The sequence below is a fragment of the Plecotus auritus genome, assembly GCF_963455305.1.
Source record: "Plecotus auritus genome assembly, chromosome: 10".
Taxonomy (NCBI): Eukaryota; Metazoa; Chordata; class Mammalia; order Chiroptera; family Vespertilionidae; genus Plecotus; species Plecotus auritus.
Window position 1 is genome coordinate 26,448,403 of NC_137785.1, and position 22,274 is coordinate 26,470,676.

The following is a 22,274-nucleotide window of genomic DNA, read 5'->3' on the forward strand; positions in this document are numbered from 1 at the left end:
AGGTTCTGCACCATCCGCCAGAATACAACACGTGGTAGCCTTGGCCAGCACCCACACTTTTGCCTTTGAGGGAAAATTCCTAAAAAATCCCTCATCAACAAATCCTCCAAAGTCAAAATCTAATAAACTTTTAGGCACTCCTAGGTTGCAAAATTAACATCCACTTTTGTTTAGACAACCCACATCCCATTAGAATGGAAAATTTTGTCAAAAGTTAACATCTATATATATAATCTATATACATAAAAGGCTAATATACAAAGTGTCCCCTCAGGAGTTCGACTGGGAGACGGGGAGTTTGATCGCTCGCTATGATGTGTGCTGACCACCAGGGGCGGTGCAGAACAAAGGGAGGCCCGGCTGACAGCTGGCAGCCTGGGAAGAGAGGCCCTGATCTCCGGCCAGGCCTACGGACCCTACCCATGCACGAATTTCATGCACCAGGCCTCCAGTCAGTTTTTTACATTTTACTAAATGAGTATTTACATTTTATTAAATACCTTTAATAAAGCTATTTACCTGCCCTCATTAATCCCTTTCCTAGAGATTAAGCATTGTATACCTAAAACCACACTTGTGAATAAAACATGTTTAATATGTAATGTTTTTATAACATTATTAACATTTACTTTTTAAAGATTTAAGCATAACAGGAAGTCACATAGAAGCAGTGAGGACAATAGCCTTTGGGCCGCAGGTGCAGGTAGCTCTCACACAGGAGAGGACAGAGCAGCACACAGCCAAGCAGACCCTGCACCACATCATGGACAACTTTCAAGACCCACAGATGCATATTTCAAAGTATTACTTGGCTTAGCAGAATATCAAAGTTTTCATAGAAAAATGGTCTACAAGCCAAACATTCTATAAACTAATGTGCCGATCTGAGGGGAAAAACAGCAGAGAACAGGGACTCCAGGAACTCACATCCCATGAGCAGAATGACACCTCACATTCCCAAGGTTACTAATTTAAAAAAAATGACAACAGCCAACACAACAATAGCCGTCCAGTGTGACTGAATCAAAATTATACCTATCTTTTTTTGTCGTATCTGCAAAAAATATATTTTTTGGTGTGCTGCAGAATTTTAATAATTAATTTATGTGTGTCATGAGATGAAAAAGATTGAAAATCACTGGGTAAAACCAAGATGGCGGCATAGGTAAACACCTGAATTTGCTGCCTCGCACAACCACTTCAAAACTACAACTAAAAGACAAAACGGACATCATCCAGAACCACAGGAAGGCTGGCTGAGTGGAAATTCTCCAACTAGAAGGAAAGAGAAAAGCACACTGAGACTGGGAGGAGCTGCGGAAGTAAAGTGCAGAAGTATGGAGGCGCGCGTGCAGAAAGGGCTGGCAACTGAGTACGCAGTTGTCTTTCTCAATCGGGAGGGAGACACAAGCTCCCGACTGCTCTGAACTCGTTCCGGGTGAGACTCTGGGGACCCAGACTCATACGGAAGAAACTGGACTGTCTGGCAGCAGGCAGAACTCGAGGGTGGCTTTCTCTCAGAGGTGCTTGCAGCAATTACTGAGGGACACTGAGACCCGGGGGCCTCTTAGGGCAGGGCTGACGGAAAGCCATTGCTGTTTGCTCCGCCCTGAGACCCCGCCCCACCCAAGCTGTGCGCAGAGACTTTTGCATATGAATGGCCTGGTCCTTTGAAATCTAAACTTACCTAACAAACTGCAGCCGAGTCAGTGAGACCCAGAACATCCAAAAGAAGGCCCAAGGCCCCACAGCAGCTTGCATTGCTTCACAGCTGGGCCTCATCTGGACACCTCCAAAACCCAAACAAAGAAGAGGAATCTGCAGATCTCTCGTAGCTCCTGCTGGGTGGCCTCAAGCAGAGGCTAAATTAGCACCACCTTGGAGATCCAAGAACCAGTGTACCCAGTGGTCAGAGGGGGACCATCCAGATTACAACTCCTCAGATCCATAAGGAACACACTCAGGGGGCAGATTCAGTGAGCACCAAAGCCTCACTGAAGCAAATCTTGCCCCATAAGGGTGTCTCCAGCACATAAGTTCTCCCATCACAGACACAGCTGATTCTCACAGCCAATTGGCCTGGAGGTCAATTCCTCCCAGTGATACCAACAACAATCAAGGCTTAACTACAACAAGACTGTGCACACAGTCCACAAAGGGGTGCACCAAGAGTGTCCACCTCAGGTAACTGGGGAGGCTGAGCCACTGGGCCCTATAGGACACCTAGCACACAAAGCCACTCTATCAACTCAGGGAAGCAGCCAAAATGCTAAGACAAAGAAACAGGTCACAAATGAAAGAAATGGAAGATATAGAGTTCAAAACCACGGTTATAAGATTTTTCAAGAATTTTCTAGAAACCGCCGATAAATTTAGTGAGGATATGAAAAAGGACCAACTAGAAATTAAGCATACACTGACTGAAATTAAAAATAATATACAGAGATCCCACAGCAGACTAGAGGATCGCAAGAATCAAGTCAAAGATTTGAAATACAAAGAAGCAAAAAACACCCAACCAGAAAAGCAAAAAAGAAAAAAGAATCCAAAAATATGAAGATAGTGTAAGGAGCCTCTGGAACAACTTCAAGCATACCAACATCAGAATTATGGGGGTGTCATGAGAAGAGAGAGAGCAAGATATTGAAAACCTATTTGAAGAAATAATGACAGAAAACTTCTCCCACCTGGTTGAAGAAATAGACTTTCAAGTCCAGGAAGCACACAGAACCCCAAACAAAAGGAATCCAAAAAGGACCACACCAAGACACATCATAATTAAAATGCCAAGAGCAAAAGACAAAGAGAGAATATTAAAAGCAGCAAGAGAAAAACAGTTAGTTACCTACAAGGGAGCACCCATACGATTGTCAGCTATTTCTCAACAGAAACTATGCAGGCCAGACGGGAGTGGCAAGAAATATTCAAAGTGACGAACACCGAGAACCTACAACCAAGATTACTCTACCCAGCAAAGCTATCATTCAGAATTGAAGGGCAGATAAAGAGTTTCACAGATAAGAAAAAGCTAAAGGAGTTCATCACCACCAAGCCAGTATTATATGAAATGTTGAAAGGTATTCTTTAAGAGGAAGAAGAAGAAAAAGGTAAAGATAAAAATTATGAACAACAAATACACATCCATCAACAAGTGAAAAAATCAAGTGAATAAAAAATCTGATGAACAGAATAAACTGGTGAATATAATAGAATCAGGGGCATAGAAAGGGAGTAGACTGACAATTCTCCAGGGGTAAGGGGTGTCGGGGGTGCAGGAAGAGACTGGACAAAAATCGTACACCTATGGATGAGGACAGTGGGGGGGGGGGGGGTAAGGGCATGGGGTGGGGTGGGAAATGGGTGGAGGGGAGCTATGGGGGGAAAAAAGAGGAACAACTGTAATAATCTGAACAATAAAGATTTATTTTTAAAAAAATAATAATAATAAATAAAAATAAAAAAATACAAAGAAAAGAAAATCACTGGGTAAGGAATGTATTTCAGATAAGAGTGGATCCTATTTCATGTGAAATGAGTTTTATAGATGCAAATACAAGAAACACCGACTTAGAGAATTTTAAAGGCAATTCATACACTACCTAGTCTAGGGTTAAGCTTTTTTATTGGATTTCTTGTTGAATATGATTGAAGTGAAAACTAAAAAGTAACACACATGAAACTGGAACCCCTCCCTAGAACTCAGGTCGGCCTCCTTCTTTCCTAAGGACACTTGGATTCCAAGCTCCAACCCTCATCTTAGAATGCCTGCCCACTCTCCTCAGGGCATGCTCTCTCTGTGGTTTTACTGAAGACCCAGGACTCAGAAGCCACACTGGAACTACCCACAACCGCCTGGACCATCCAGAGCCACACAACCCACTGGCCAGTGACGAACAGAGTCTCTGAGAAAGTTCAGTGATGTGCCATCTGATGGACGGCAGACAGTAATGCTGTGGCTGGGTTTATGGTCAGATGACTTGTAAACCACGCATCTGAGGGGACAAACTTCACAGAAATGACTTCTCCTGCAAGCACCCCACAAATGTGGGGTGTGACACTCAGGCAACACGTGACAAAGCAGGCGCCGGGCCAGCCTACCCTGGGAGACACCAGCCACAGGGTCCAGGCAATGAAGTAGACAATGCGATCATATCCTTCTCACATAGGGCATGTAGACAGGAAACAGCCAAGGAACCTTCTTGCCAAGGAGCTTGGAAATAGTGGCCACGGCACCAAGCACAGTGTGGCCCAGGGAGGGGACCTGGGTCAGGTGCTACTGGGCACCATGCTTGCCCTCTCATACCTCCACAGAAAAGTTCACACCGGGAGGGTCAGCCAGTGGTTCTCAGGAGGCTCCATCCCCAGGCACCCAGAGCCCCACTGCAGTTTTATGTGCATCATCTCAACACAGATGACTGACCTTTAAAGGGCCAAGCCAGTTTCCTATCATTCTAAAATCTCAGTAGTTCTATAGGAAAGAAACTGAGCATTTCCAATCTTTAAAGCAGGCATAATTATTAGCTCAGGCCCAAACCTAACGTTTTTTTAATTTAATGAAGTTAGGCAATACATTCACACTATACAATACAATGGAGTTTTGAAACATCATATTACAGAAGGCTATTTAATGGCATAATACTATAAACCAGTATAGAAAAGACATATACATATGTGTGTATTTGCATGTATATGCCAACTAATATGAAATATAGATGTGTAGAAATATGAATATGCAGAGAAAAGATAAAGAAATATAAATTAGCAGTTCTAAGATGACAGTCAATGGACTTAGATTTTCTTTATTCTCACTTTTTAATGTTTACAATGAATGTTACTTACATAATCAGTGTTAAAAACGTTTTTAATAAATGAAGTCCAACTCCAGGCAAGAAAAAAGACTATGCCAGTTCTTCTACATCTCCTCCCCCAGCTTAATCACAATATCAGGCCTGTCACAGCCAGAAGTATAGGGACTGCAGGAACATGGATCAATAGTCAGTGATCTGAGGGATGTGTATTAACCTAGTCCTCAAAGAAAAAAGTTGACATATTATTCAAGAGAAACTTAAAACTATAAAGAGACAGGCATAAAAGACTTCCACTTCTGACCGGGATGGAGCAACCTATACCACACTAGCCCTCCCACTGTAAACAAGGAGAAAATTGGACAAAATCCATAAAGAAACTAGAATCAGACAACAGGAAGTGTACGTCTGTGACCCTAAGGACAGTAAATGAGAAAGGTGAGTCCTTTGCTTCTGAAAGAAGTCTCTGTACCCTGGTGCAGGGAAAGGAGCCCAACAGAACAGGTGATCTTGTTGAGCTGAGGAGACAATGGTCAGAGTTTAGAGATACTAAGGGAACTGGAATTTGCAGGCAGAGTATTGGAGAGAGAGCACCCTAAAAATCCATGTGGGTGCCCTGGAGCCTTTGAGCACTAAGCTGCACATCTGCAGGAGAGACTGGGAAAAGAATCACCAATGTGAGGCTGAAAGCTTGAAAATGATCTGCACTTACTCGGGACTTGGAGACAGGCAATTTCCAACCAGACATAGTTAAAGATGTCATGAACACCCAGGGCACTCAGTAGTGATCCCAGAAAAGATATACCCTAGGGCTAAGCCATCTCTAAATAAAGTTTCAAAAGGATCACACTGATCCGCAAGTGACTTAATCGCCTGCCAAAACAAAACTCATCAATTACTAATAGATGAAAACAAAATCCAGACAGTCAACAGGCAGCATTCACAAAGTCCTATATCTAACTACACAATTCTAGCGGGAAAATGTGACTGATAACAAGGGAAAAGGTCAGTCCATAGAAAGAGATCCAGAAATAACACAGATGAGAAAAACAGCAGACAAGGACTTGAAAACAGTTATAAACACGTCTAAAGATTTAAAGGAAAACATGAACATAATAAACAGACATGAAAACAATATGAACCAAATAACTTGTAGAGCTGAAATACCACACATAAAATAAATAACTCACAAGTTCTCAGCATATCCACTTACCTTGAAGGACAATAAAAATTATCAAAATGAAACAAGACAGACTCATTGCCCTGTTGGATAATATTAAATAGTCTAACACACATATAATTGGACTTCAAGAAAATCACAAAGATACATCAAAATCAAATTGCTGTTGCCCAACCAGTGTGGCTCAGTGGTTGAGCGTCAACCTATGAACCAGGAAGTCATGGTTCAATTCCCGGTCAGGGCACATGCCTGGGTTGCAGGCTCGATCCCCAACAGGGGGTGTGCAGGAGGTAGGAGATCAATGCTTCTCTCTCATCATTGATGTTTCTATCTCTCTCTCCTTCTCTGAAATCAATAAAAATGTATTTTTTTAAAAATCAAATTGCTGTAAAACCAAAGATAAAGATAAAATCTCTTAAATTGCCATAGAAGGAAAAAATGACAGACTGAATACAGAAAAAAATAAGATAAGAATGATGATTGGCCTCTCCTTGGAACACTATAAGCCAGAAAACAGAACATCTTTCAAGTGCTAAAAGAAAACAGCTGTCAACCTAGGATCCTGCATCTAGCAAAAATATATGAAATATAAACTGAAGACATTTTATCTTAGGAAAAAAGCTGAAAAAAATTTGTTGCCAGTAGATCTGCACTTCCAAGATATGATAAATGAAGTTTTAGGCTGAACAAAAATCATTCCTACACAAAAACAAAGATCTAAATAAGGAATCAAGTGTGCCGAAAATTGTAAATTTGTAAATCAATATAAGATAGTTTTCTTTCTTTAAAATTTATTTATATATGCCGAAACCGGTTTGGTTCAGTGGATAGAGCGTCGGCCTGCGGACTCAAGGGTCCCGGGTTCGATTCCGGTCAAGGGCATGTACATTGGTTGCGGGCACATCCCTGGTGGGAGGTGTGCAGGAGGCAGCTGATCGATGTTTCTCTCTCATCGATGTTTCTAGCTCTCTATCCCTCTCCCTTCCTCTCTGTAAAATATCAATAAAATATATTTTAAAAAAAAATAAAAAAAAATAATAAAATAGAATTTATTTATATAATAACTGTCTAAAGCAAAAATAATAACACCGCATCACTGTGGGGCTTCTAATATATATGGAAATAAAATATATGGGAAAAGCAGCATAAAGAATATCTTAAAGTGTTCACTTTGAAAAAAGTCAAAGCATTTCAACAAAATTACTTCTTATAATGTCCTTGAAAGATAAGGATGCTTCTGCGTATAGAAGTGATAACTGAGGTGTGAGCTGGCCTACATCAGCTCTCCGAAAGAAACGAAGTCACTGACTGGACTGAGACAGAAGCAGGCCTTTCCCCTACTCACTGCTCATTCCCCTTTGCACTGTCAAATTTACAGAAAGAATTTCTAGCCCCAGACTCTCTTATGGGGATTAATTTATGTATTTTGGAAAGAAAGCTATAAAAATAAAACACCTCTAAGTATACATATTCATGCACAAATACACATAGTGGTTTTGAAATAACTGTTTAAACTGACACAACCAACATTCTCACTCTGGATCTAACACAGGCAAAGCACCACCCAGTGACCAAGTGAACGGCGTGGGACAGCAAATGCTCCAGGACAAGGCAAAGCCATCCTCTCTAGCATCTTCTGTCCTATTTGTCCTATGAGGCTATTTGCTTCCCAAGCATTTGGGCTTGTTGTCTCAATTGGAATAAAATCATGTCTGAAAAACTTTAAGATAACAACTCTCCTCCAAAGGCAAAAAAAATAAAAAAGCCCAATGGAGTCCAAAATAACACAGAGACTTGAATGGATTCTGATATCAGCCACATGCTTCAGCTTTGTGAAAGCAGAGTTCTAAAAACATGCGACACTATCAGGACCAAAGAAAACACATAATATGGGTCATCATAGGAAATGGCAAATTTGTCTTTTTTTGTACCTATGTCCCAGCCCTAGAATGGTGCCTTACATGTAAAAGATACTCAATATTTCCTGAGTGAAAAAATCTAGGAGTCTTGCAATGCCTGCTCGGATGGGATGTAATGAAGCTATTATTTAGTTGGAAGTTAACACTTGCAGCAGTTCAACTGAACACTGTTGGTGGAATTCCACTTATTTCATGAATAAACATTTTGTATATAATAACTTTTTCCCATAAACTACTTACTGCTTATTAATGCACGAAGGCTAGTAAGAACACAGGTGACATTTTTAATTAACCCACTAGAGGCCCGGTGCACGTATTTGTGCACTGGTGGGGTTCCTTGGCCTGGCCTGCGGGATCAGGCCAAAACCAGCTCTCCAACATCCCCCCGAGGGGTTCCGGATTGCGAGAGGGTGCAGGCCAGACCGAGAGACCCCACCGGTGCATGATCAGGGCTGGGGAGGGACGCAAGAGGTTGGCCAGTCAGGGAGGGACTGTGGTAGGGTTCCAGGGCATGTCCAGCCTATCTCGCACAGTCCCGATCAGCCGGACCAGCAGCAAGGTAACCTACCAGTCAGAGCATCTGCCCCCTGGTAGTCAGTGCACGTCATAGCAAACAGTTGAGCAGCCTTAGCATACTATGCTTTGATTGGTTGAACGGCCGACTGGACGACAGGACACTTAGCATATTAGGCTTTTATTATATAAGATATGAAACATTTTTTCTATTTTGTGAGATAATGCATTTTGTTTTGAGTTTTAGTCATTACTTTGGGAAAAACAAACATCAGATGAATCATAAGACAGGAACTCATGATGTTTGCCGCCACCTTCTCACGCAGCCCTCGATTCTCAACAGTTTCACTCCATGTCCCGAACAGGCCAGACACGAGAGTTTGAACACTCCCTTCTTCTCTCTCACGACACTTAATCACACATTCGGCAGATGTTATGACCCTTTATTTTTTCCTCACTGGGCTGTATTCATTTTACAAAAGACCATCTAAACTCTCAAATTACGAACTAAAACAAACTTCATCCCATCCCAAAATACAGGACCTAGGAGAAAAAAAAATAAAGGATATATGTATAAGCTTTCTCGTTCTACTCTTTTTGTTCTCTAATAGATCTAAGAGAAGATCAAGTCCACGGATTCTAACATCATATTCATTAAACTAGTCTATAATGAGGAAACTTATGTATCAAATTTAACGTAGAATTTGAACTGTAATGACCTTTAGGCAAAAAAAAAAAGAAAAAAATTGTAACCAATTTTCTGTTTCCCATCACTACAATTCATTGTGATATTCACAGCATAAACAGCAAGCCAACCTTAATTCCAAGGATATTATTAAGCCCTAGACCAGGGGTCCTCAAACTACGGCCCGCGGGCCACATGCGGCCCGCCGGGTGCCGCTGCCTGTCCTGCTTAGCAGCTGACTCATCCCGGGCCCACAGTGCGCATAGGAATTTGTTCATAGTTGTTTTTTTAAACTATAGTCTGGCCCTCCAAAGGTCTGAGGGACAGTGAACTGGCCCCCTGTTTAAAAAGTTTGAGGACCCCTGCCCTAGACTAATAAAGTCCTCATCAGGCATGCATATGGATCAGAGCCTGCTAAGCACCCTGCCAAAATACCTGAATTTTAAAATCTCAAAGAATTTTATGACTCTAATTCTTCAAGGACACAGTTAATAACTGTTGATTAAAATAGAAAAGAAAATAAACCCCTAGCCTGCATTATGTGACATGGGCATGAAGCTTGACTGCTCCATTGAGACATCAGCCTTCTTGGGGCCCAGGAATCTGATGAGGCATCTGGGAAGATTGGGGACTCAAGAGTGCTCACCACTGGGACAGGACAGGACTTAGTCCTTAGCTTTTCTGGGGAAGATCATTTACTCTTCAGAACTGGAGAGGGCTCTGGTAAATAAACTTGGAATTTATAAAAATCCATTTATTTATTAAAATCCAAGCTTACTTAATCTAATTTTTAAACCTGAAAGCAAGTGCCTTCCTCTTTTCCCGAAGATAAACCAGTCCAAATACTTGCAAGCTTTCATGTGCACAAGAAGCTCATGCAATTCCGGCAGACAGGTCCTCCTCCCACCCAATTTCAGATCAGTAGGCTATTTCTGAGCACAGAATCAGGAAAAGGAGAACCACATACACATGGTGGGCTCCTATAATCATCTTTCTCCACACTGGAGAGGTATCACTCATTTAAATTGTTGGGTGTTTGTTTGGTTTTGGGGTTTTTTTTTGTGCCCCGACACTGTTTCAAGTACTGGGTTATAATAATGAACAAGACCAAATAACTGTCCTCATGTAACTTTATAGAAACTGAAACCAGGACCCCTTCCCTGATAGGTAAACAGCTCTGACAAAGCTCTCCTGGGGTTAGCAGAAACCAGCCAACAACATCTGATTTAGCACTTCTCCTTCATTATCCCTGTTTATGACTCATTCATTCTATAATAATTATTTTCCACGCAGCATTTACACCTCTTTTTGAACTGTTTTCTCGTTTTCATCTCTCTAGTCATCAGAACTTGAGCCTATAGGAGCCTCTTTCACTCAAACGGAAAAGGAGCAATTTGCCGACCATATGCCAGGCACCACACTCGGTATTTTTACCTAAATTATTTCATATGATCTTAGCAGCACCTGGAGGAGCAGGTATTCATCTCCCTGTCTTACAGATGAAGACAGTGATGTGTGAAGAAGTTCAGAAACAAGCCCAAGTTAGAAAACAGCAAAGTGAGGACCATGTGCAAGACCCAGTCTCTGTACAAGGCTGCCTGTCATTTACCAATTCTAAAAGTCCCTAACAGAATCCTCAGAGTAAAGCCCCAATGGGAACAGAGGGAAGGCAAGGGTTCATACTGACACATACCTGGTGAGCACAGCGCCTCGGAGGTGGACTGGGGATTTCGACCTTGGTCCAGGTGTCCTTCCTGATGTTGTAGATATAGAGCTCATTATATAAAAACGTCTGCAGGAAGGAAGAGTAACTTTACTGACATGAATGATGCTTCCATGCAAGTGACAGTAAGTGGAAAGAAGGATCTATCACTAGCCTGCCCTGGAAAATGTGTTTCCTAAGCAATATAAATCTTATCAATACAGAGCTGGTGCAGTGGGTCCCCTGGATCCTTTGGGATGATGACACAAAGTAAAAGACCATCTGTCCACCATGCAGGGAAGGTAAACTTCATGCTTTTGTAACTGTTTCACATACAACTCTGAAACACCAGTCTTTCTGGGCTGTTTAAAAATAAAAATTAGATCTAAAACTGATCAGTACTTTTCCAATTCAAAACAACTTTGGAAACCCATCATGAGGAAGAACAACATGGACAATCAATCTGATTGAGTAGAATGCTGGTCAACCTCAAGGCAGTAACAAGAGTGACCCTAAAGGTCACTAAAAGATGCTAATAGCTTCTCAAGGACATCACATGCCAGTCCTGACAGCTCAGGAGGCAGGACACGTGGGAGGGGAGTTAAAGGACCATGAGTATTTGATATCACTGTTTAAAATAAATTTTACTCCAAATGAGACCCATGGAAATTTGCAAAGGAGAGAAAAAAATATATACTTTACTTTTTGGCCATTGAAATATTCACCTCCGAAAAGGATTAATTCATCTTTCTCAGGATGAGCAGAGAGAGAGGCATTTAACCTGCAAGAGACAAAACCAGCAGATCAACACAAAGCCACATCATTTGACGCCCAATCGGAGACTGTTCTCTTTTCCATCAGAATGCTTCATCAGGGATAAGTCTTTTCTAACTTTTGTGAAAGAGGAGCCTACAGTTGAGAACAGAACCAAGGTACCACCCTTAAAAGTAGTCTTATCCATGATACTAATACCCAGGCTCCCTGTCCCAGGAGAGCTGGACCTGCACTACTCCCACAGCATCTGGCTAACATCATCAGGTAGTGACAAATCTAGGTATCCCCACTTATGTGCCAAATTTCCCAGAACTGTCCTATTTTAAGGGTCTATCCCAGGGGTGGGCAAACTTTTTGACTCGAGGGCCACAATGGGTTCTTAAACTGGACCAGAGGGCTGGAACAAAAGCATGGATGGAGTGTTTGTGTGAACTAATATAAATCAAAGTAAAGGAGTGGAGGGGAGAGCAAGAGAACCGGATAGGACAGCCGGATCCGGCCCACGGGCCGTAGTTTGCCCACGGCTGGTCTATCCTCTTAATTCACAATCAAAACTGCTCTTAAAAGTCCAGTATTTAAGCATTTCAATATATATCCCAGACACCTTCCATCTAAAATGGTAAATAATTTTCTACTTATTTTACACATGAGGACAAAGGAATAGCTATAAGGAAATCATACACACATTCTGACCATTTCAGTGAAAAGTAATTGAAGTTATGGTGAATGAGAAGGTCAGTGACTGGAAAATGCCTTTCCTTCAAAATTCCCTTGAGTGGTACACCCAAGATGAATCCTATCACACTAATGACAAAAGATGCTTCTCAGGAAAAAAAAAAAAACAAAGTTTCAAGGTCATTTAAGTTGGGAAATCCGAAAACTCCATTTTTCTCTTGGGGATTTATCGTATACAGAAAAAATCTTACAGGCTAAGAAATTCTGCAGTAACGAAACCAGCGTTAAAACAGTGCAGCTGCTGTGGCACACAGTCTCTCAAAAGTTAAACAGACTTTTCTACTCCCAGGTATGTAGTCAAGAAAATTGAAAACAGTAACGTTCATTACAGCATTATACACAACTAGAGGCCCAGTGCACGAAATTTGTGCATGGAGGTGTGTGTCCCTCAGCCCAGCCTGCACCCTCCCTTTCCAATCTGGGACCCCTTGAGGGATGTCCGACTGCCCGTTTAGGCCTGATCCCCGGGATCGGGCCTAAATGGGCAGTCGGACATCCCTCTCACAATCCAGAACTGCTGGCTCCTAACTGCTAGCCTGCCTGCCTTCCTGATTGCCCCTAACTGCTTCTGCCTGCCAGCCTGATCACCCCCTAACCACTCCCCTGCCAGCCTGATTGATGCCTAACTGATCCCCTGCCAGCCTCTTTTCCCCTAACTGCCCTCCCCTGCAGGCCTGGTCACCCCTAACTGCCCTCCCCTACAGGCTTGATCCCCCCCAACTACCCTCCCTTGCAGACCTGGTCCCTCCCAACTGCCCTCCCCTGCTGGCCTGATCGCCCACAACTGCCCTCCCTTGCAGGCCTGGTCCCTCCCAACTGCCCTCCCCTGCTGGCCATCTTGTGGTGGCCATCTTGTGTCCACATGGGGGCAGGATCTTTGACCACATGGGGGCAGCCATCTTGTGTGTTGGAGTGATGGTCAATCTGCATATTACTCTTTTATTAGATAGGATAGAGGCCTGGTGCATGGGTGGGGGCCAGCTGGTTTGCCCTGAAGAGTGTCCCGGATCAGAGTGGGGGTTCCCTTGGGGGGTGGGGCGGCCTGGGCGAGGGGTGTGTGGTGGTTTGCAGGCCGGCCACGCCCCCCGGTGACCCAAGCGGAGGCCCTGGTATCTGGAGTTTATTTATCTTCTACAATTGAAACTTTGTAGCCTGGAGCAGAGCCAAGCCTTCTGCTTGCTCCGTGGCGGCAGCCATTTCTATTGGGATTTATGTATCTTCTATAATTGAAACTTTGTAGCCTTAAACGAGGCCTGGGACGGCCAGGGTGTGCAGAAAGCTTGGCTTCCTCCATCGCTGCGGGAAACCCTAGCCTCCTGCTCTTTCCAGCTCCGTGGCTGCCGCCATTTCTGTTTGGGTTTATGTATCTTCTATCATTGAAACTTTGTAGCCTTGAGTGGAGGCCTAGGCCGGCAAGGGCAGGCGGAAAGCTTGGCTTCCTCCTTTGCCGGGGAAACCCAAGCCTCCCTCCTGCTCTCTGTGGCCGTAGCCATCTTGGTTGGGTTTATTTGCATATTCACTCCTGATTGGCTGGTGAACGTGGCTTGTGGGTGTAGCGGAGTGATGGTTAATTTGCATATTACTCTTTTATTATATAGGATAGCCCCAAAGTGGAAAGCATCCATCAATGGATGAATGAATAAAATGCGGCCCATCCATACATGGATACTGTTCAATCTTAAAAGGAATAATGTTCAGATTCATGATACAACATGGACAAACCTTGAGGACTTTATGCTAAGTGAAAAAACACAGTCACAAAAGGACAGATATTGTTTCATTCCACTTATATGAAATATTTATAACAGGCAAATCAGAGGGAAAAAAAAGTAGGATAGAGGTCACCAGGAACTAGGAGAGCAACTGCTTAATCAGTGTAGAGCTATTGGAACGATGAACATTTTTGGAAATATATGGTGGTGATGGTTGCATAGCATTGTGAATGTAAGTAATTCCACAGAATTGTTCCATTAGAAATGGCTAAAATGGCAAATTCTATGTTATATATATTTTATCACAATAAAAAATTTTTTCAAAAAAAGAAAACCAGTTGCCCAAAGTTCTTTGACCACAAATCTTTTTTTTCACTTACCACATTAATTTTCTGTGGAAAAGTAACAAACACACTTGGGAGACAATTCAATTTAGGCACAGAGTACTGAAGTGTCACTGCTGTCCATGCCTGTCTACGCCCACCTTCTCCGAGTCACAGACACACTAGAGCAGCAGTCACCAACCTTTCTGACCTCACGGACGTGGTCTGCAGACCACCGGTTGGCAACCGTTGCACTGGAGCACTCTGAAGCACTGAGGCAGCTGTGCACCATATCCTTAATTTCCCATTAAATTATATCTCAGCCAATACTTGGGAGATATACACACTTACAAAACTTGGTCATTTTCATGGTTTTGTTACCATAAAATATGATGGAGAGGTAGGAGGTGAGAAGTGACTAAGATTACCAACCAAAAGGTCTTCATCTCCTACCTCAGCTCCATCAACTCTAAGGGAGCATTCCCAGCTGACCCAGGGAATCACCAACCTTTCAAATTATATCCTGACATTAAACCTGGCTTTTGGGGCAACATTACTTTAGAAAAGTTCTAAAATGTCACCCAAAAATAATCACAAGTGGCTTCCCTCATGGATGCTGTACATATGACGCCTTAAAGATCTCAAGGATTTATTTACTTCAACAATTCAAATGAAAAAGTACACCAAGTGGAACTTGTTTGGCCCCAACGATACCATGCTGAACAAAGGGGGAAATAAAACAAGATTCCTAATGAAACTTATTAAATGAAGAACAGGAAGGACTTCCAACTCTAGGAGCTGCTGTGTCGGGTAGTTTAGCTCAGGGGCTAATCAAGGCACCAACCCTAGCCCTCTAACAGGTGATAATTAAATCTGGGTCCCAGGTCATCGAAATTAGGTGGCAGAGCCTTCACCTGCACCTCACTGAAGTGAAGGCAGCACTATAACCACCTCCCTTCCTGAAGTGCTGGACCCCAGGCCTCCGTTCAGGCTGACAACAGCTCTAGGGAGACTAATCTCAGGGCAATGAAGCAAATCATTTCTCAGCCAAACAGTCCCAGATGCTTGTGAAGTTAACATGCTTCCCCTTCTCTGAAGGACAGGTATCTATCTCATTATCAGGGTCACTTGGCCTCTCTTAACTCAGTGCATTCTGTGTCATGCCTCTGCACTGTTGGCACATATAAAAATCACACAGCCCAAAACCAAATTATAAAGCAACTGGAATTCAGAAGACAAGAACTGACGCAGAGGAGTAAGAAGTCAGATGAAAACCAAAGCCTGCTCATTTCCGCTCCTCCCACAAGTGTTTGAAATCCTACAAAAAACGTTGAAATTTTCACATAATTTACAAAATCATTTAAAATGGCTTATACACAATTTATATTTAATAATCAAATTTTTCACTAGAATTTAAAAGCAATATAAATGAACACAGCTAAAAGCTTTTGTGATTTTAAATTTTCCACCCATGATAGGAAATTTTAGGATATCTAAAGAACCAAAGAAAAGCTCATTAGGACAACACTTCAGTCCACAAATTGTTACCAGGTGGAGAGCTTTCAAACCCGGCACAATTTCCCAGGTAAGCAGGCTGAGACCTCAATTGTCCCATGTTTCTGCATGACGAGAGCTGAAGAGCCTCATGCCATTCTTCAGAAGAAGTGAAAAAATGTTTTGTGAGAGCTAATCAGAACAGGTTTTAATGACGAAAATGTCTCAAGTAGCTAGTTGTTTATGATAACATGTTGCTATATAAAGCGTTTTCCAATTTATACAAGAAAACTATCAGAAGCTATAATGAAGAGTCTTGCTCACTTACCTTGGTGAAGGTGGAGGGCAGGGCGTCTCCACAATCTGAGTCTTTTTGGCATCTAGTGTCTGGAAATGGGCTATGAGAGCTTCAAGGTCTTCCTAAAGGCAGACAAGCAATCACATTTAAGATGTTTTCTTAAACCCTACTATGGGGTTAGAGGCCTGGGTCAGCTTTCCCACTGTTCATAGACTTACAGGTAGTTTTCCTGGAAATGTGGATGCTTGCACATATCACCTAATTCCAAACCCTCACACTCCCCACAAAGGGCCTGCCACTTAGACAAGCCCAACGAGTTCACACCGGCATCTTCAACCACCTCTCAGAAACCCAAACCTGAGCACCCTACCAGCCTGCTTTGCTGTCTGCACAGCAGTGTCTGATATAAGAATTCTTGCTCATTTTTTTTAATTTTCTGTTTCCATTTCCCTCCCACCAAAACAGTAAGAGCTCCAAGCAAGCAAGACTTGTCAGTCAGCTTAAACCAGAGCCTACATCTGCGGGCTTGGCAACTATGGGCTGCAGCCACTCTGTGTAAGAGGGCCTCTATTTTACATCTGCAGACAGGATTTAAGATTTACCTGTCCAGTTGGGTGGCACTGGAACCTCATCTTCCTACCCCCAGTGCAGTGCCTAGTTCCCTGTATAAACCTCCCCCCCAGACCCTGAAAGGTGATGCATGACCTTTGTATCATGAGGAAAGTCCCCTTCTATTCTTATTCTCTTCTTGGAAGCTCACTCCCCGACTTTGCTCATGCTGAGACCTGGGATATGTCCCTGCCTTCCTTTCTATCCACCCCCCAAATACATGCACCCACATTTCCATGGTTCCACATTTCACACTGAAGGCAGGTTAGATGTCCTTCCTGCACCTACAGATACTTGCAGACCATTCTTCCTTCTTCTCCAGCCTCATTTCTCACACCATCTCCTCACTCCAAGCTTCACTGGCTTCCTCTCAGTCCCTTTAATCATTCCCTTGGCCTAAACAGGCACCAGCACTACCCCCAGTGTACCACCTTCACCTCCCCAAAATAACCACTATATGGAACTGGGTACTTATTACTCTCCAGCATTTCTTTACACTTTTATTATACGTTATGTATCTCTAAGATATATATACAGCAGGTCCTTGAATAACATCATTTCATGATAACATTGATGAGATGCCATAGGAATTTAATTCTTGTTTATACCAATTAGCACAGAGTAAAGCTGTTTTCTGTATACAGCCATACTTTAGAGATATTGTGGGTTCAGTTTCAGGCCACACAATAAAGCAAGTATCGCAACAAAGAAAGTCGTAATCTTTTTGCAGGTGGAGGGTCTTACCTTTAAATTGTAAAAACGCAACATCTGTGAAGCGCAATTAACATACAATAAAACAAGGTATGCCTGTATGTCTTTCGCATACACACAGAATCTATGGACAATGTTAAGTGAGGACTTGCTATGTTGTTTTCATTTTTCAACCCTACCTAAGTGTCATCATACTGTATATTCTCTTGCAACTTGCTCTTTTGCTAAATAGTTTGATACACTGAATCCACTCACTTTCATTGTGGCAGACATAGCACACCATCACATCTTCTCTACCCAGCCTGTTGAATGAACATCTGGGTCAATTCCATTTTTTTGTTTATATAAACTAGAGGCCCGGTGCATGAAATTCGTGCGTGGGGGGGCAGGAGTGTCCCTCAGCCTGGCCTGCACCCTCTCACAATCCAGGACCCCTTGGAGGATTGTCCAACTGGCAGTTTAGGCCTGATCCCACAGGGATCTTTGCTGAGGACATTTCAACTTGGCTCTGAACATGTCAGGGATCTGCATGATTGGGCCTAAACGGGCAGTCGGATATCCCTTTCACAATCCAGGACCACTGGCTCCTAACCACTCGCCTGCCTGCCTGATCTCCCCTAACTGCTCACCTGCCTGATCAGCCCTAGCCACCTCTGCCTGCCTGCCTGCCTGCCTGATGCCCCTAACAGCTCACCTGCCTGCCTGATTGCCCCTGACTCTGCCTCAGCCCCCACCACTGCTGCTTCATCCGGAAGGATGTTTGAAATGTCTGGAAGGTCGTTCGGCTGTCCGGTCTAATTAGCATATTACACTTTTATTATTATAGATTGTTATAGAAGATACTATTATGGCCATTCCTGTGTTTGTGTAGTTGGGGGAAGTTTTTCCAAGGGAAACCTTTAGGTGTGTAATTACTAGACTGTAGCTTCCCCTTGTCTAGATATTGACAAAGTAGGTCCATAGTGGCTCTGCCAATTTTCACCCTCTCAGCAGTCAATGGAAGCATCCATTATCCTGCTACTTCTATGTGGGTAGTTTACCTAACGGCTGTCCTGTTGACCAACATGTCCCTAATGCCAAACATGCTGCATTAGGTACTCAAGGCAAATTACTGAATGACTGGAATTTTACAGAAAGACCTGAAAGGAGAAGGGATTATTGGAGTCACAATTAGTTCAGAGCTCCAGATCTAGTGTCATTCACCTCAGAAATTATCTTCCTTAAAGCGGATAAGGTGGGAGGAAGGAGTGGCTGGAATGAGGAGCAGGTGTGGAGGGAGAGCTGCTTTATGAGTTTTGGTGCAAACCGGCACTAATGCCCACCATTATGCAATGAGGATAGGCATCTCCACCGGTGTGTCTGGTTGAGAGCAGGCTTGGTTACTGTACTCATTAAGAGCACAGGCTCTGCGTTCTAGAGACCCATTTCAGGCTCCCTCCTGCCACTTCACAGCTGTGTGACCCAGAGCGGGGTATTCTGATTTCCTGTCAGATGGGGGTGCCAAAGCTACCTAATTCATTTGGTTGTGAGGATTAAAATCCAGAGAGCACAGTGCCTGGCACACAGCAAACGCTCATGAACCATTATAAACTGCCCCAGGTTAGGGAGCCGGAGAACCACAGTCAACAGAAAGCAGAACGCTCTACACTAAATTCAGCCCTGTTCCATTTGTAAACCCCTGCTGAGAGAAGTGAAAGTGAGAGAGAAGGGAAAGCAGAGAAAGTGAGAGGGGAAGAGGGACTGAGAAAGAAGAGAGTGGTGGTTACCGTCAACCGTTACGGAATGCCCGAGTTTCACTTACTCCGCGGACGCTCATTGCTCAGTGTTGCTGTGAGAATTACTTTTTAAAGACGAGGCGTGAGGCTCAGAAGTTAAGCCTTTGCCCCCCTGCGCCGCCCCCATCACGCCCCTTGCAGAGGCGCACCGCCAGATCCTCCCACACTAACAACCCGCCCCTCCAGCTCCCAGCCGAGGGAAACCCGGCAACGCCAGCGACACAGGAAGCCAGCGGACGAGCGCAAGGCAGCCAGCGCGGAGGGGCAGCGCGCACGAGGGCCCGTCCCGCCGGCCCCGCTCACCTCCTCCTTCCGTGAGCGCTTGGACACCTTCTTCTCCATTTTGGCGGCCGTCTTCTCCGCCCCGCGGACCTTCTTCTCTTTCTTGCCCTTCTTGCCCATCGTGCCGGTCCGAGGCGGCCCCAGGACACCGAGGCTGGTGGCGAGCAGCGCGCGGCGCACCGGAAGCACGTTTTCGTGGGCCGGCGCGCGGAAGTGCGTCACTTCCGGGAATTCGGGCTGGGGCTCCCTGGCTTTATTTCACACTCTATGGAAATGAGCAGGAGGGCCTCTTGCAGGGGCTGGCTCCGTCCCGAAGTACCAGGCTGCGCCGGGTGCCCTCTGCTCTGCGTCCTTTACAGCCTGCAGGTCGCTGTAGTTGTCGTTTTCGGTGCGACCCAGACTGGCCTTGAAGGCTGGCTTCGAAGTTTACTGCATCCGGGCAAATTGCTTAGCCCTGTGTACAATGACCCAATTGGTGACTTGTAAGGAAGCCACATTTCTTCTACCTGAGGCCCTTTTGGAAATGAAATGATTGTTGTGGCTTCAACCCCAGAAAGCTGTGCATGCACTTACAAGGATTTACAGACCCTAAGTGAAGACAATCCTTTTTCCCAAACAAAGCACCCCAATACTGTTAGGTGCTGAGGATATTTTGCTCATCAATAAAAATACAACACTGGCCTAGCTGGTTTGACTTAATGGATACAGCGTTGGCCTGCAGACTAAAGAGTCCCAGGTTCGATTCCTGATCAGGTCAGGTCACATGCCACGGTTGCCATCCCCAGTAGGGGGCTTGCAGGAGGCAGCCAAACAATGATTCTCTCTCATTATTGATGTTTCTCTCTCTCTCTCTCCCTCTCTGAAATCAATAAAAATATATTTAAAAATAAAGAAAGAAAAATACAACCCTGCCATTCCACTTCCTACATGACTTTCCTCAAATGTCCTGTGTTAGAGGACTTGTTTCATCATTGGTAGAGCAGGACTAATCACACCTCCCCTCCAAGGGTAGTTAGTTTATCAAGCCTGAGGAACTAGAACTGCCCCCTAGGAAACCTTAGTATTTTACTCAAATCCTATATAATAAAAGCCTGATATCCTAAGTGTCCGGTTGTCCTGTCGGCCGAACCAATCAAAACGTAATATGTTAATGATATGCTAAGGCCACTCAACTGCTTGCTATGACGTGCACTGACCACCAGGGGGCAGTCGATTGGTCGCTATGACATGCACTGACCATCAGGGGGCAGACGCTCTGACCCATAGGTTTGCTTGCTGCTGTGCTCTGGCTGATGGGGCCTGAGCAAGATGGGCCAGACATACCTTGGAGCCCTCCCCAGCTGGCCAACCTCCCGCATCCCTCCCCCTCCCCATTCCTGATCATGCACCGGTGGGGTCCCTTGGCCTGGCCTGTGCCCTCTCACAATCCGGGACCCCTTGTGGGATGTCAGAGAGCTGGTTTTGGCCTGACCCCACAGGCCAGGCTGAGGGACCCCTCTGGTGCACAAATTTGTGCACGGGGCCTCTAATAATGTAATAACCACCTGTAGGACATGGAATGCTATGGTTTGGACAGAGCAGCATGATCATGTTTATCATTACTTAGAAGACAGCTTCTAATCAAAGAAATTGGACAAATTAAGGAAAATCACAAGTAAACATTTGGCAAAGGGAAAGCATAAACCAGGAAGTGATCTACTTTCTTAAAAAAAAAAAAAAGTACTATAGATCTAATCAATTTGCTAATCCCTGATCAGTCAAGGAGGAATGCTTTTCCAAACAACTCCAAGCCTTGTCCAGAAACCTAGTTATTTAATAAGAAAATGAAATTTGGGGAAATTATGAGAAGAAAAGGTAGAATAGGATTCTGACTGCCACTATCTCCAGCACTGCCTATTAGAGAATAAAAGAACACCTGTGACGATAGAAAAATAAAAACAGTTGAAGCTGATCAAGATGATGCTGCAGAATTTCACAGAAACCTGGCTCCTGAGTCTCAGACATAATCATTTTTGACAATGGGCTACAAAAGGCCATATCTTCACTATTGCCATGTGGAAATCATTACTTTCCCTCAAGTGCAGTATGACTTTAAGAACATGCCTAATCCTTTTATGCTTTTCTAAGAATATTAAGTAACCTTGAGGCAATGCACTTGAAGCAAGATGGCCCTTCAGTCACAGCACATCTGTCTGCAATATGTTAAAGCAGTCCTCTCTTAAGGGCTGCAAAAGGGGACCACATTCCCTATTAAAGATTTAGAAGGATCTGGTAGATGCAGTGCTTAATACTTTTATTATCCAAAAAATCTTGAAGCTGAATTGGAAGGCTCTTGGATTATGTGTCATGGTGATTTACGGATGAGGTTGAAATTCTCATTACTGAGATAGAAAGAGAATAGAACATATGAAATGAGATCAGAATGCTAAAATAGTAAAAAGATTAAGTACAGGGACCTATTTTAGTGAAATTCATATTTTTGAAACCTTAATGGATTATCTTAAATTTAGTAATATATCAACTTTCAAGTGTACTTTTGTGTAGTCAGACGCCCTCTGCTGTCCTCAAGTTAAAATCCAGAAGAGAGAAAAAATAATAGACCCAACTTCTAAATTACCATCACCACCAGTATTCAGAGTAATTGGAAAGTTCTCTCAAGTGTGGTATAGATGAGGTAGTTCTTTGCACATTTCCCATACGGAGAGTAAGAATATTAAATCTGTCTACCTACTACACAGACTTCTTGGGAGACTCAAG

At 43.7% G+C, this 22,274-nt stretch overlaps 1 protein-coding gene across 1 annotated transcript in view; it reads right to left on the reverse strand.

Annotated features, from left to right (window-relative positions):
* KLHDC4 (kelch domain containing 4) overlaps window positions 1-19,739 on the reverse strand; it is a 51,545-nt gene extending 31,806 nt beyond the window's left edge. The window contains exons 1-4 of the mRNA XM_080645803.1: window positions 19,539-19,739; window positions 16,171-16,262; window positions 11,507-11,585; window positions 10,796-10,894 (exon numbers count right to left, since the gene is read on the reverse strand). Coding sequence (XP_080501929.1) covers window positions 10,796-10,894; window positions 11,507-11,585; window positions 16,171-16,262; window positions 19,539-19,637 — 369 coding nt within the window. The 5' untranslated portion in view covers window positions 19,638-19,739. The remainder of the gene's footprint in view (window positions 1-10,795; window positions 10,895-11,506; window positions 11,586-16,170; window positions 16,263-19,538) is intronic.
* Between the last annotated feature and the right edge of the window lie 2,535 nt (window positions 19,740-22,274).